This window comes from Leptonychotes weddellii, chromosome 15, assembly GCF_054177405.1.
Source record: "Leptonychotes weddellii isolate Sample4059 chromosome 15, ASM5417740v2, whole genome shotgun sequence".
NCBI classification, from domain to species: domain Eukaryota; kingdom Metazoa; phylum Chordata; class Mammalia; order Carnivora; family Phocidae; genus Leptonychotes; species Leptonychotes weddellii.
Window position 1 is genome coordinate 431496 of NC_138383.1, and position 15767 is coordinate 447262.

The 15767-nt window shown below is 51.8% G+C and overlaps 1 protein-coding gene and 1 long non-coding RNA gene across 2 annotated transcripts in view; one reads left to right on the plus strand and one right to left on the minus strand.

The window, feature by feature from the left end:
• RAB40B (RAB40B, member RAS oncogene family) overlaps positions 1 to 11293 on the plus strand; it is a 24591-nt gene extending 13298 nt beyond the window's left edge. Inside the window, exons 2-6 of the mRNA XM_006740505.2 lie at positions 6192 to 6252; positions 7991 to 8051; positions 8712 to 8789; positions 9521 to 9743; positions 11022 to 11293. Of these exons, the coding sequence (XP_006740568.1) occupies positions 6192 to 6252; positions 7991 to 8051; positions 8712 to 8789; positions 9521 to 9743; positions 11022 to 11293 (695 nt within the window). The remainder of the gene's footprint in view (positions 1 to 6191; positions 6253 to 7990; positions 8052 to 8711; positions 8790 to 9520; positions 9744 to 11021) is intronic.
• On the minus strand, positions 8520 to 15761 carry LOC145717248 (uncharacterized). Its single transcript, XR_014140316.1, has 4 exons — positions 13982 to 15761; positions 12374 to 13383; positions 10610 to 12169; positions 8520 to 10273 (listed from the first exon to the last, which is right to left on the minus strand). It is a non-coding gene; the product is annotated as an uncharacterized LOC145717248 (long non-coding RNA).
• Between the last annotated feature and the right edge of the window lie 6 nt (positions 15762 to 15767).

Below are 15767 nucleotides of genomic sequence, written 5' to 3' on the forward strand. Positions count from 1 at the left end.
AAAATAGTTGAAAGACCTCAATGTGAGACAGGAGTCCATCCAAATCCTAAAGGAGAACACAGGCAGCAACCTCTTCGACCTCAGCCGCAGCAACTTCTTACTAAGACTCATCTTCAGAGTCAAGGGAAACAAAAGCAAAAATGAACTGTTGGGACTTCACCAAGATAAAATCTTCTGCATACTGAAGGAAACAATCAACAAAACTAAAAGGCAGCCTACAGAATGGGAGAAGATATTTGCAAATGACATATCGGATAAATGACTAATATTCAGAATCTTATAAAGAACTCATCAAAAGTAACACCCAAAAAATAAATAATCCAGTTAAGAAATGGGCAAAAGTCATGAACAGACATTTCTCCAAAGAAGACATACAAATGGCCAAAAAGACATACGAAAAAATGCTCAATATCACTTAGCATCAGGGAAATACAAATGAAAACTACAATGAGATACCACCTCACACCAGTCAGAATGGCTAAAATTAACAAGTCAGGAAACAACGGATGTTGGTGGAGGATGCAGAGAGAGGGGAACCCTCTTGCACTGTTGGTGGGAATGCAAACTGGTGCAGCCACTTTGGAAAACAGTATGGAGGTTCCTCAAAAAGTTGAAAATAGAGCTACCCTATGACCCAGCAATTACACTACTAGGCATTTACCCCAAAGATACAAATGTAGTGATCCGAAGGGACACCTGCACCCCAATATTTATAGCAGCACTATCAACAATAGCCAAATTATGGAAAGAGCCCAAATGTCCATTGACTGATGAATGGATAAAGAAGATATGGTGTGTGTGTGTGTGTGTATGTATATGTATACATACATATATGTATATGCATACAGACTATATTCCATTTATATATATTCCATATATATACCATTATATATACCATATATATGTATAAATATCATGTGTATATACATATACAAATATATGTATAATGGAATATTAATCAGCCATCAAAAGAATGAAATCTTGCCATTTGCAATGAAGTGGATGGAACTGGAGGGTATTATGCTGGGTGAAACGAGTCAATCAGAGAAAGACAAATATCATATGATTTCATTCATGTGGAATTTAAGAAACAAAACAGACGAACGTAGGGGAAGGGAAGGAAAAATAAAATAAGATAAAAACAGAGAGGGAGGTAAACCATAAGAGACTCTTAACTATAGAGAACAAAGTGAGGGTTGCTGGAGAGGAGGGTGGGGGGGATGCACTAAATGGGTGATGGACATTAAGAAGGGTACTTGTTGCACTGAGTGGTACATGTAAGTGATGAATCACTAAATTCTGCTCCTGAAACCAATACTACACTATATGTTAACTAACTTGAATTTTTTTTTTTAAGATTTTATTTATTTATTTGACAGAGAGAGACACAGCGAAGAGAGGGAACACAAGCAGGGGGAGTGGGAGAGGGAGAAGCAGGCTTCCCGCGGAGCAGGGAGCCCAATGCGGGGCTTGATCCCAGGACTCTGGGATCATGACCTGAGCCGAAGGCAGACGCTTAACGACTGAGCCACCCAGGTGCCCCAACTAACTTGAATTTAAAAAAAAAAAAATTCAGCCCCAAGCAGCTTAAGCAAAGAGGAGTTTACGGCCTCACCAGATTGACAATTGAAAGGCAGGCCTCCTTTGAGCCCAGGCTGGGTTCTAGTGCTTGAGCCTTTCAGGATTCTCTACTGCTCTTTCTCCCCATCTGTGTTTCCATCTGTGTTAGCTTACTTCCCAGCTCCTCTTCCACCTGGTGAACCCTGAACTGTATGATTGCTCCACCAAAGTTGAGAAAGTGGTGAAGAGCTCCTACCCCACACAGCCGGTCACTCACTGGTGGTTTTGGGTCACTGGTTTTTACATTTTGTCTATCATTGAGAGTTGTTATCTGCAGGAGGACTGGTTCAGTAGGAGCTGTGCAGTCATGGCCAGAAGCAGAACCTCAAAAGAGAGCAAACCAGGGGTGCCTGGGTGGCTCAGGTGGTTGAGCGTCTACCTTCGGTTCAGGTCATGATCTCAGGGTCCTGGGATGGAGTCCCACACTGGGCTCCCTGCTCAGCAGGAAGTCTGCTTCTCCCTCTGCCTCTCCCTCTGCCTCTCCTCCCTCACTCATATGCTCTCTCTTTCTCTCAAATACATAAAATCTTTTTAAAAAAGAAAGAGAGCAATCCAAAAACAATAAAGATCTTGGAAATTAAAAATGTGATGGCAGAAATAAAAATTTCAAAAGAAGGATAAAAGATAACGTTGAGACAATATTCCAGAATATTGAGAAAAAGAGATGCAAAATTAGAGAAAATAAGAGAATCATGGAGTAGGTTCGGGAGGCCCAACATCTTAGTAACAAAACCCCAGCAGGAAGAAAAAAGTGAATAATTCAAGACCATCTCCCAGAATTGAGGGGCGCCTGGGTGGCTCAGTCGTTAAGCGTCTGCCTTCAGCTCAGGTCATGATCCCAGGGTCCTGGGATCGAGCCCCGCATCAGGCTCCCTGCTCTGCGGGAAGCCTGCTTCTCCCTCTCCCACTCCCCCTGCTTGTGTTCCCTCTCTCACTGTGTCTCTCTGTCAGATAAATAAATAAAATCTTTAAAAAAAAAAAAAAAGACCATTTCCCAGAATTGAAAGATTTACATCTCCAGACTGAAAGAGCCTGTCAAGTGGGCAGCACAACAGTGAAAATGCCTCATAACAAGTCATGAGATTGCAGAGTGCTAGGCCAAGGCAAAGACCCTCCATGCCTTACAATAGGAAAGACCAGATTGCATTTCAAAGGATCAAGAATCAGTTTGACATCTGACTTCTCAACAGGAACTCTGGGAGGTAGACGTGCACATTTCTGAATAAAAATTATTTCCTACGTCAATTGTGTGCCCATCCACTCTCAATGAAGAGTGAGTGCAGACTACAGACATTACAGACATGCAAAGTCTCAAAAACTATCTTCTACTTCTACTATCTTCTACTATCTCTCCTTTTCTCAGGAAGAAAAAGGATGTAAACCAACAGAGGGGGAGATGTGGGATTCCACAGTAGGAGAAGAGAGGGCCCAGGAAGACAGCATACTCCTAGTCTGCAAGGGAGTAGGACAGAAGCTCTGGGAAGATGCCACTAAGAAGGTGAAACACCTGAATGTTTGGAAGTACTAAGGGGAGGGTTGGATAACTGGAGGAGATTTTAGGGATATGTTCGTGATAAATGCAGAGAAAACTAAGCAAATAAACAAAAAGGCAATTTTTAACTCCAGTGAAAACAAAAAGTTGTATGTGAAGGACAAATATAGTATACCACATGTTCCAGCTGCGGGTAGTGTTTACTTGGTCATATTGATGTCAAATTGGACATTGGTCTAGCTAAAATGGCAAATGACTATACTCTGTGCGTGTGTGTGTGTGTGTGTGTGTGTGTGTGTGTGTGTGTGTAAGGGAGAGAGAGAGGCATGTGGAGTATGTCAATGAAAGAGAACTACATTTTCACCTTCCACAGTGGGAATTTGATTAATGCCTAAACCTGAAAATTCAGGAAGTAGGAATACAAGTATGTTGTTTACAAATTTGGAGATTCATAGCAGAAGAAATACAGAAAAGATGAAAATGGGTGCACAACACTGTGGTGGGGTGTGGATCAGGTCCTGTCATTTTCCATATTAAGTCAGTAGACTTAAAATGAAACCATGTGTATATCTATGACTAATGAAAACAAAATCCAAGTATAGTTTTAAAAACTTATAAGGTGCTTGGGGGTGCCTGGCCAGCTCAGTTGGTGGAACATGCGATTCTTTTTTTTTTTTGGAAAGTTTATTGAGCAATAGTACAAAGCTCCCGAAGAGGGAGGGGACCCAAGAGGGTTGCCCAAGCATGCAATTCTTGATCTAAGCGTGGTGAGTTCAAGCCCTATGTTGGGTGTAGAGATTACTTAAATTAAAACAAAAAACAAAAAACAAAAAAAAACCTTATAGAGTGCTTAAAAAGACCATGAGGAATAAATTCTTTTAAATTTATGAAAACTTATTTTTTATTGTGGACCTAAAAAATAAGTACATGAGGACACTGTGTAAATCAAAGGAGCCAACCCAATTCAGTGAGTTAATCTCCTAAAGGTTAAAAATGAAAAACCCGTCCAGCCTGTGAATGGTGAGAGCTCTCTTTTACTGTCTGGAAACAGACATGCCAAAGCCCACATTCTCTCTAGATTCAAAAATAGATTCCCAAGTGTACTTATTTGTTGCTTCACCTAGATGGCATAAAACCTTTAGTGTTCCAAGGGAAAAATTAAATATTTCCAAAATTAACTTTGAAGTTGCTCTCTGTATATGTTTTTATGTGTTTATATATGTTTAATTATATGTGTATATATTCTACTTACTTATTATGTGATTATACATTCTATTATATATTATATTTAATATATGTGTGTATACATACTCTATTATAGACATATATATTCTATTTTAGTGTGTGTGTGCCTCACGTCATATTTGCCCAATGCTGACTGCTGCCAAAGGAAGAATATAGGCATTTGAAGTTGCCTTCCAGATAGTTCCGTGGGATTTTAAAGGACTGTGAAGAGGCCCTTGGTTGGTCAGTCCAAAGAGTAATTTCACAGAGCCTGAATGTACTGACCTAAGCAGTTTCCAGAATATCTATGCTCTGCCCTAAAACCTTGGGCAATGTGCCCTCAGAACGAGAAGCAAATTTGTTGTCACCTTTGCCATATACATACTGTATTGCCCTCAACCTACTTTAAAGACAGGAGGGTTTATGAATATGGCGTTCTTTTCCTTGGGGCTTTCGTGGGTGGGGGGTAGCTAAGTCTAAGCACTGTAGATCCGCCAAGGGAGCATAGCCAAGCTACTTGGAAATGGCACCTTCTTTAGCACTGCATTTGGGGAGCTTGCTTTCTGAGCCTTGGGTGCGGGGCTTTTTCTTTTGGTGGAGAGCTGCTAAGATTTCACACCCATTCCAGGACGTTCTCAGGGTGAGGCCCCCATGTAGGAGCTCCTCTCTCTTCTCCCATCTGCCCCCCGGAAGCACATTCCACTTTAGATTTGTAACTCTTAATCCAGCTTTCCTTGTCAAGATATCTAAAGTCTGGCCACATCCCAGAACCTTTTCAAGGCTGGTCTTCTCGAGGTTTGCATGCTTTGAGAGACATTCCTGAGTAAGTCTAAAAATGAAATAAGTCAAGCACCACAGAGCCTGGTGGTGTGGTGTGGTGTTACTAAGCGGTTTGGATCCTTGTGATCATAAATTGTGTTGCATCTGTTTTTTGGAACCGAGTACTCCTTTCTTGTTTTCTCTGGTCACTTAATGGAAACTCTGTCTTTCACGGGCGACTTGCTCTGTGAACACCGAAGTGGTTTCTCAAAGAAGTAGAAAATTGGTTTCTGGTGGAATGGGGAGGAATATTTTTCTTTTTTAAAAATGTTTATTGCTTTTTTTTATTTTAGAAAAAAATGCATGCTCATTGAAGAAACTTAAAATAGGGAAAGGTTGGGGTAAACGAAGTAAACACAACCCAGAAATTTCCAGTTGTAACGTGGGGCTGGTCCTCACTGTTGCCCCCCACCACGCACATACACTCACAAATACACAGGTGTATTTTCTTTACTTAGTTGAAGTAATGCTTCATATCTCATTTTATATGTGACACATTTTACTTTACGTTCTTAGAGTGATAATTTGGGGAAATGATCTCAGTGTTTTAGCCTGGGATTCGAGCTTCAGTGTAACAGTCCCAGGACGGGAGGTGGGGCGGCAGGGAGGGTCACAGAGACGAGGGGGTGGGACACGGGGCTGCCCAGAGCTGCCTGCAAACGGGGGGCCTGATGCCGAACAGTTCAAGGGCCAAAGTCCAAGTCCGTGTCCGCTGGCTGCCGCTGCCCGCCCCTCGGGTGGCAGGCAGTGGCCGGGGAAGCCCAGGCCTTGGGGCGGCCGGGAGGCCGAGGCAGCTGGTGCCGAGTGAGGAGAGGAAGGTCGGAGGCCCCACAGAGTGAGCAGTGGGGCTGGTGGGCAGGGCCCGCGCAAACCCAGGGAGACCCAAAGCAAGGTCCAGTCTGCCCACCTCAAAAACTGTGACTCTGCCCTGGTGAGAGGTGCTTTCTCCCCCCAGGAGAGTTCTCCTCTCTGGTGCCGTTTGCTTGAGCATAGCTGTGAGGCCCGCAGCGCTTAAGCTGCCCGCACCCTTCCACAGGCATCGACTACAAGACCACCACCATCCTGCTGGACGGCCGGAGGGTGAAGCTGCAGCTCTGGTGAGTCGGGGCCCACCCCGGGCTCTAGGCAGGACGCGCGGCCCCGGGAGGAGAGGCTGTACCAGTACCACCCCCCACCCGGCCCCAGCAGACCCAGGGCTGCCCCAGAGGAGGTGGAGATCCGCTTGTCTGGGCCACCGAGGCATCATCCATGGGAGGGAACACTGGGGCCTTTGTGGGTCCCTGGGGGTGTGTCCAGAACAGGCCCCACTGAAACCCTCTGCCTCCCCAGCAGCAGGAGGGGCCCACGGGTGGGATGGGGACAGACCCATGGCAGGTGTGGGAGGGCAGGAGCAAGAGGCCCTCGCTCGGTGTCTGGACTGGGTCTCTTTCTCATGGCCTCAGCTGGCAGCCCTGGCTCTGCGGTCGAGTCACACTCCCCTGCCTCTGCCCCTCCTGCTCCGGGTGGGGCTGCGGAGTGGGAGAATTGGGGTTTCCTGCTTTGACTGCCCCCATGCAACTTGCCTGACTACTGTCCCCGGCCTCTGTGTCATCACTTCTCCTGGGCCACCTGCATGGCCCTCTTCTCTGCCCAAACATGCCTAAGCCCCAAGCCACATGAGCCTCCCCTAACTGGAAGCCTGTCCTCCTGCCATCCCCACCTGCCCCTTCCCAGGGGCAGTCAGCAGGGAGCCTTTCTCCACAATGTCCCCTTAGCACCCTGTCCCTTCCCACTGCCTGCCCCCCGCGCCAGGATGTTTGAGGTTGTGGGTAAGGCCCACCAGCAGCCTGTGTCCTCTGGGCTGCGCACTGCTGTGGGGCATCCTGTTCTCACCAGTTGTCCTCAGACTCCTGCGTGCTCTGCCCGGCAACCTCTGCCCAGCCCTGAGGCCTGCAGGGCCCAGGGCTTATCTCGTCCTGACTCCTTCCCTCCCCGAGACTATCCGAGGGCCCCACTCTCAGCCCATGCTTGCCCTGGCCTCCAAAGGCTGTCCCACATCTCCCCTGGGCAGCGACGAGTCTCCTGATTGCGTGTTTCATCTTGTGAGTGCTGTCATGTGCCCGCCCCCTCCGTTGCTCCTGCCACACCCTGCGGTTATCCACAGCACCCCACGTCCAGGGACATTCCCGCTTCATGATAGCCACCAGTCTCCCATGAAAGCTAGTGGAAACTCTGTAGCGGCTGAGCTGCGAGTTCTCCATCGATTTGCTCCTCGACACTGAGGAGCTCCTCCCCCGTCTTGGGCCACGGTCAGAACCTCTGGCTCCCCTGAACCCCAGGCCCTGCCCTCCCTCGTGGTGGCTCATCTAGGACTCAGAAAGCAGGGGCAGGTCACCACCTGCAGGTGACGAGGAGAAAAGAGAGAAGTTGCGCTGTTTGTAGCGAGGACGCGGTTGGACCTGCAGTCCCGCCGTCATCCCTGTGGGGGATCCCCTGTGGACGGGGGCGCGTTCATCGCACACGCAGATGTGTGTTGCCCTTACAAGAGATGCCAGGAGTCAGCACCCACCGGCCCTCAGAGCCGCTGCCGTGAGAACAGGCTGCTGGAGTCCATCCCACGGGAATGTTGTTTTTCTTTATCCTGATTTATGGCGCTGGGAGCTCCATTCCGGTCATTCCAGGTGTCCGCACCCCTTGGGTCAGTTCTTTGTTTTGATAAACTTAGGGAAGTATCTGTAGTGGGATGGCCACTGACTGACAGTCGTAAAATGTGTTTGCTACGGCTCCCAAGTTCCAAACCCTGTTGTCAGGAAGAAGCAGGGATTTCTTCTCAATGGCCTCCATCATCTTTTCCAGGGATACATCCGGGCAGGGAAGATTTTGTACCATATTCCGCTCCTACTCTCGGGGCGCACAGGTAACATCCCCTGAGCCAGGAAGTTAACTGACTGAATAATAACATTTGGAATGTTCTTAAATGGATACCTGGAGGAGAAGGCAATTAAGCTCCTATATGAATTGACGCAAGAGGCTGAAAGTGTGCCAAGGAATGTCTGGTGGCTCGCAAGCCTTCAGCATCAGGGATGGGCGCCTGTGTGCGTGTGGACGCGTGTGTTATGTCCGCATGCACGTGGGCCTGTGTGCACATGTGTGTCTGCGTGTTTGTGCATACATATGCATGCGGCAGGGCCATGTGTGTGCACCGTCGCTCGCGTGATTGTGTGTGTGTCGAGCGCTCTGTCCGGGAGGGCGGGCCCTGCTCTTAGGAAGGAGGTGGTCCCTGCAGGCTCTCCACATCCCGTGTCCCTAGAGCCGCTTGTGGATGTGGGGGATCGAGTCCCCACCTCACCTTGACACTTGAGGGCTGATTAATGCGCTCATGAGATGTCATTAGAAATACTTATTTAACTACGACATTTGGTAGATAAACAAAAACAATATGTTTTCTGTTAAAATAAGTAAAATGGTATTTAGCTGGTTGTGCATCCGTGACGGAGTAGCCTGCACACTGGCCAGCACGGTCCGGGGCTGTGTCCGCCTCTGTCCCGTAAGGTAAGCCTGGTGCCTCTCCCCCCAGGGTGTGATCCTGGTCTATGACATCGCAAACCGCTGGTCCTTTGATGGCATCGACCGGTGGATTAAGGAGATAGACGAGGTACGACATGGTGTGCCAGGCACCGTCCGCATGGGCGTGTGGGGGTGTCAGGCACGTGGGCCAGGACATGAGGCCTCAGCAACACGAGGCTGTGTCACCTCCCAGAACGGGACGGGGCCCTAACTTGGAGACCCACCCAGCCCCGGGGGTCGGGGCCGCATACCACCTGCTGTGTGGAGTGGGTTGGTGGGTGGTGTTTGGGCTGCTTGTCCGCCGGCACCCGGAGCCGCCCGACTGCCAGCGTGGACACGAAGTGGTCAGAACCACACGCACGGTGTCAGGTTCCTGCAGCCTGCTGAACCGCATGGCCGTAAACAGCAGGAATGTATGCTCTCACAGTTTGGAGGCCGGAAGTCCAAAATCTAGTGTCAGCAGGGTCAGCTCCCTCTAAAGGCTCTAGAGGAGGATCCTCCCTGCCTCCTCCAGCTTCAGGGGGCTGCCGGCGGTCCTTGGCCTATAGACCCATCACTCCAGTCCCTGCCTATCCCGGCAGGTGGCTCTTCCCCTGTGACTTCTGTGTCCTCTCCTTTGCTTACAAGGACACCAGTGACTGGATTGAGGGCCCTGACCTCATCTTAACTAATTACATTCTGCAAAGGTCCTATTTCCAATAAGGACACATTCTGAGGTTCTGGGTGGGCATGAACTGGGGGAGGGACCCTGTACACCAAAGGAGCGAGCAACCACAAAAGCTCGCCAAGTAACCCCCTTGCCTTTCTCTAACCCTTCAGCACGCCCCTGGCGTTCCTAAAATCCTGGTGGGAAACCGCCTGCATCTGGCCTTCAAGCGGCAGGTCCCCACGGAGCAGGCACAGGCCTACGCGGAGCGCCTGGGCGTCACCTTCTTCGAGGTCAGCCCTCTGTGCAACTTCAACATCACCGAGTCCTTCACGGAGCTGGCCAGGACCGTGCTGCTGCGACACGGGATGGACCGGCTCTGGAGGCCGAGCAAGGGTAGGCACCAATCAGGCCGTCCTACAGCCCCCAGACCCTGGTCTGCCTCCCAGGACCCGCCTCAAGCCGCCATGTCCATCCTCAGAGTAAATGCATTTAATCTGAGAGGAATCACTATTAATAGTCTTGTCGGAAAGTTCACGAGAGGCATTTCTGAGGTCAGTGTGTGGGCAGAAGTGGAGGCAGGTGCAAACAGGCTTGTGCAGTGGGAAGGGGGCGGCACCTCCCCACGCAGAACAGGACCCCTGAGGGCCGGCTGGCCAGGTTTCAGCCCATGGTTTTGGGAAGCACATAGCGTGTCAGGAATGATTCACTTCCAACTCTTTTTTTTTTTGCAAAGAGGGGAACCTGAGAAACAGAAGCACCTCGAGCGTAGTGGGCACCCTATAACCTGAGGTTGGGATACTGTTCAGATCCCTCGGTGTTAATCTGTCCAAAGACCTGTGTCCTCCGATTTCATCTACTTTGTGGGTCCTTTACGGCGACAGTCCCTGTCACGGATTTCCTCGCAGGAACCTGGCCGCATATGACTGTTACAAACAAAAGGACAAAACCTAGAGTCATTGAACTGGGCGGCATAGGGAGCCAGACTGGATTCTTCTCAGTTAGGGATTCTCCATCTCAGCACCGCTGCCGGCTTCGACAGGGCTGTTGGCTCTGGGGGGGCGTTCAGTGTGCTCTGCCCCCTGCCCCCCCGGCGGTGGAAACCACAAGTGTCCCGGGGGGTCAAAACCACCCCCAGCTGAGGGCCACTGCGCGGAGAGAGCTCTCTACTGAGACCCCCGGGCCTGACCCCTCAGGGGCTGCTCCACGAGTGCCGCCCTCATCAGGTCCCCCAGGGCCCCATCCCAGGGAGCCTGACTCACACGAGGAACAGTGTAGATGAGACCGAAGCACTTGCTTCTCAGGCACGCTCTTGGGCATGTCCCCATAGAGCTGGTCACACGTGCTTCTGATGTCAGCGGTGTGGTGGTTGGGAAGATCATCCCTGACACCCTCGGTCTCTCTCCCCAAACTGCAGTCGGGTGAGGCCTGCAGGAGGACCTCACCGGCCACCGTCTCCCCTCCAGGTCTGCCCCAGGGGTAGGGGTCTCCAGTCCAAGGCAACTAGAGCAGGGTGGCCCACCTCCGGCCCTTCCCAGGGCCACGCGAGGGCACAGTGGGTGGAGTGCTCAGCCCAAGTCCTGGGGAAGAAAGGTGGGCAGGCGAGCAGGCTGCCCTGTGGTCGGTGTGTGTCCGGGACAACGTGAACTAAGCCCGGTTCCTTTCCTTCCCAAGTGCTGAGCCTGCAGGACCTGTGCTGCCGCGTGGTGGTGTCCTGCACGCCCGTGCACCTGGTGGACAAGCTCCCGCTGCCCATGGCCTTGAGGAGCCACCTCAAATCCTTCTCCATGGCCAGCGGCCTGAACGCCAGGATGATGCACGGCCGCTCCTACTCCCTCACCACCAGCTCCACCCACAAGAGGAGCGGTCTGCGCAAAGTGAAGGCCACCCGCCCGCCCCAGAGCCCGCCCAGGCGCTGCCCCAGGAACAGCTGCAAAGTCTCCTGAAGACGGCGTCCGAGCACAGACCCCAGCCCCTCCGGGAGAGACGCCAAGCAGTCGCCCGCGGAACAGACGCGGGAGCCCGTTCCAGGCCCGGAAAGCACCTGCCGGCCTCTCACGCGGAGATCTCTCACGGTGACGGAGCCGCTCCGTGCAGTGAAAACCCAGCCTGACTGACGTTTCTCCGTGGATGTGCATGAAGCTCTTGTTTTAAACGTGTGTTTGTCCGGGGGCATCGGCCGTCTGCTCAGCTCTGGATGGCGCGAGATTCTGGCTGACGCGGCCTTTCCCTGCCACGGCTGCTTTTATAAGAGTGCGACGCGCGCGCGGTGAGCATGGCCCCGGGGACTCTGGAGAGCAACAGGACAGAGAAATCAGTCTTCGACCTCACAAGAGGGCCTTTTTGTAAACCTCCTCTTCACGTCGAAGTGCTAGTTTACGGAGCACGCGGAGAACGGGAGATTATGCAGGGCGGGTCTGACGAATTTGATAAAGTTTTTGCTATGTTATTTACCGTTTGGGGATTAATAAGTGATTTATATGCATATTTTTCTGTAAATCTACATTTTTTTGTACACGATGTCCCACAAGTTACGAAGCAAAGGGAAGAAAATGCCAAAGATATCTCTAGTTGTCGAACGGCCACAACATAGTTACGTCAGATCCAGATCGGCGAGGAAATTATCATCCGGAGCCGTTTCGGTAAGGGAAGAAGCGGACGCTGTTGTTTCAGAGAATGTTTCTCAACAATAAAATGTATACTTGTTTCTTGGTAGGACTGTTGGCTGGTTCTTTCTGATTCCGTGTGTTCACATAGCCCTTTATTTCATTTGCTTCATTGCCTGTCCTGAGCATGGCATCTGCTGATAGAGACTCCCTTCCCTGGAAAGAAACACAGAGGCAGAAAGTGGAAGTATGAAAGAGAGACCCCGGAACATGTGCCCGTCCGGGAAAACAGCAGACGGGGCTCTTGACTCCCCCTGGGGTGCCCACAGATTCGTCAGGCACCCCGGACAGACAGACAGACAGACAGACCCTTATCACTGATCACAAGAGCAGCGTAAAAGGCCCGGGGCAGGGTCTCACCTTCCTGGTTGTAGCTGCCTGACCTCTCTCTCGGCAGCAGCTGATGGTTACCGTGAGGAATCTTTAAGAAGTAAGTAGCAATGGGAAAACACCCAGTTCTCAGTTTCTATTAACTATTTACAGATTTTTAGAAATTTAAGGGACTCGAGAATCGGAAGCAACATCTCTATTCGAAGGGCCAGAGGAGAAATGAGGCTGGCCACCCCTGGCCGCTGAAGGCCTAGGGCCAGGCTTGAGGTCGCACAGCCCCCTGAGCACGATGGGGACAAATGTCCACAGGGGAGCGGGCTAGGGGACAGCGCCTCTGCAGCGGCTGCTGGCCTGGGAGGATGTCCTGCTGGGGCCACAGCACCTTTTCTCCGTCCGGCAGTGGATGGCAGAGAAGGGTCGACCTGCTGACCATGAGTGCAGGGACAGCCAGGGTGCCCAGGATGGGTGTCATCTGACCTGCTGTGACCGATGTGGGGCTGGCCCAGGTGGGGCATCTCTTTTCCACGTGGGTGACCAGGAGGGATGTGAGGAGAGGTCCAAGTTGAAGGGAGCCCCTGTGGCACCTCTTCTCCCCTGTGAAGAACAGACTTCTGGAGAACCAAAGCTGCAGGTCCCTAAGGCCAAGGACAGCAGGGGGGCACTGGAACGTGTCCCCTGGTGGCAAGGTCACACCAGACCAAACAGGGCTCTCTTCCCTTCCATTCAGTTCCATCTTCAACTGAAGGACTCCTTAAGACTACCACTAATGTTCTAGAAGGAATATAGCCTCTGTGACCTGGAGTTCTTCCCGGGGAACAAAGGACACCTGGAGCCCCCAGAAGCTGGCAGAGGCGGGAAGGAGCCCCCAGGGCCCCGCCTGCACCTGGATCTCAGACTCCAGTCCCAGAGCCCCTAGAGCTGTGAGAGGGCAAATCTCCGCCGTGCTGAGTACCCCCAGTGTTGTGCTGGTCCCAGGACACTCCACAACAAGAAGTTATACTTCACAGTAGAAAGTGCTTTAGCAAATCCAAGTGGCATTCCTAGGAAAGAGAAACAAAGAAACCGAAATATGGAATGTATTATGAAGTAAAGCATGCATGTTTGGGTGGTAAATATACTGAAAATATAATCAAATGTAAACTGACCCCTAGAAAAACTGCTCTCACACGTTGTCTGTCTCTTCCATGGCCCTCCCCACTGGCAAAACCCACCCAAAGTGTAAACAGGAATGCCAGATTATGCCCCAGATGTTTGTAATTCTCTTTGTAAGCATCTAGATTCAAAATACATTACGTACAATTATGTCTTCAGTTGCCCTGTGAAAATTACTGCAATGCAGAATAATCTCCTGGACAGAGAACTCACAGCTTTGATAGGAACTATCTAGGCAAATATTGAATCTGGAAACAAGTGTCAATTACAGGGCTCCATAACATGGTCTGCCAAGGAGTCGGAGGTGGGAGCGGCTGCCCTTTGCTGGAGAACCACCTCTTTAAAGCAAGTGCTTGGAGAACAGGGGAGGCGTCCCAGCTGTTGCGGATCGGATTGGCCAGATGCGGGAGGTCCCAGCCAGGAGGGCGGCTGGCGCCCAGCTGGGGGGGGGGGGGGCAGGCAAGGCGGGGGACACCTGGTGCTCACCCTGTTGGCTCCCAGCGGTGCACGTGTTCTCAGGTCTTCCTTCCCCTCAGGGCCCCGGCCCCTTCTGGGAGTGTTCTCATGCCGTTGGCCAAACAGAGGAACTGGATGAGGCTGAGCAGAGTCAGCGCAGGATGGCTGCAGGACAGGTCTGCCAGGCAGCGCGCAGGCAAGTCAGTGGTGGGAAACGGGCTGGCTTCATGTAAGCAGGCTGGCAGGTGCCCGACGAAGTTCCCTATCCTGGCATGAGGAGCCGGCACTCCCCGAGCAGAGGCTGAGCTGTGTCCTGGGCTGGCAGTGAGAACCCATAACAGACAGACACCACACAGAGTACCCGGTCCCCAGTGGAGACACACAAGGTATTCTGAGACCCTGTGAAGCATTTCTCTCTGTGGCCTGTATTGTGAACACCTAGATGTAATTTTCCTCTTACAGACAGAAAGTTGGGCTTTAGTAGGAAACACACGTAATGCCTATGCCCTCCATCCCTGGCTCAAACCCCAGTCTGCGCCCCGGAGGTGAGAACGTGCCCCCTCCCACCTAGGAGAGGGAGTCAGTGAGGAGCCTGGCACTCATTTCGAGCCACTTCTCCCATCTTCTGCCTAAAGACATGTGAGCTACCAACGGGCTGTACTGGTTTCCTAGGGCTGCCAGAAATAGATGGCTCCAAGAAGGGGCACCCACGTCCTCACTGTCTGGGGGCTGGGGGGCCTTCCCAGGCCTCTTCCGGCACCTGGGAGTGACTACAGTTGTCAGCACGTGTTGGCTTGCAGCTACGTGGCACCAATTTCAGCCTTCCCATCAAGTGGACATCCCCTCTGTCTTCTCCCCTCCTCTTCTCCACTAAGGACGACACTCGTCATGGATTCACGGTCCACCCTAAATCCAGGGTGATCTCATCTTAGGATCCTTAATTACACCAGCAAAGATTCTCCAAATAGGGTCCCAGTTACAGGTTCTGTGTGGGCATGTCTCTGGGGGTCACCATTCGACCCATTCCAGAGGGTGGTACAGCTTTGAGTTTCTGGGGTTAAGATACAGTGGCTGTGGCGAGGAGCCCCCTCAGCAGCACCCCCAGCCTACTACTGTCTGTCACAGAAGGACCTGGAGTGACATAGGACCTGCGGGAGGCCCCAGATCAAAGGAAGGGCTGAGTCTCTCATTTCCCTGAGTGCCCGCGTTGGTGACCACAGGTGCCCGTGTGCAGAGGTAACAACCGGACTGCTGGGGCGAGGCTCTCCAGCAGCAGGGTTCTTTCTGAGTCTGTGAGCTGCAGTGAAGAGCCCCAGGTCTGTGAGTCTGTGATCAGTGTCTGGCCCCTGTCCCAAACCACGGGCCACCAGCCTGAGATACCCCCACATACGGAAACCGAGTTACGCCGACTCTACCAGCAGGGCATGCATGGGTAAATTCGGACCCCAGGGCCCCAGGGCAGAAAGGGTGCCACCTTGTAGGGTGGGTCAGCAGCCCAAGGGTGCAGATGGGAGGAGAGGATGGGAGGGGCAGGAACGGGTGCTGCCTGGACTGTGGACGTCCAGGTGCAAGGGGAAAATAGGACAGGGGACAGTGAGAGAGAGACCAGAGGGTTGTCTGAGTAGGGGACCCTAGGGCCAGCACTCTTGTCTCCATGGCCACTCAGTGTTGGAGTAGGACCACAGCCCAGCTGCTCTGTGCCAGGAAGTCCAGACTTTGTCCCTCGAGGGGATGGTCTGTGGGTCCCAGGAGGGGGAGCTGTATGTCCAGGGAGGCTGTGTGTCCTGTGTCCTGGAAGGGGGGGGTCTATGTGTCC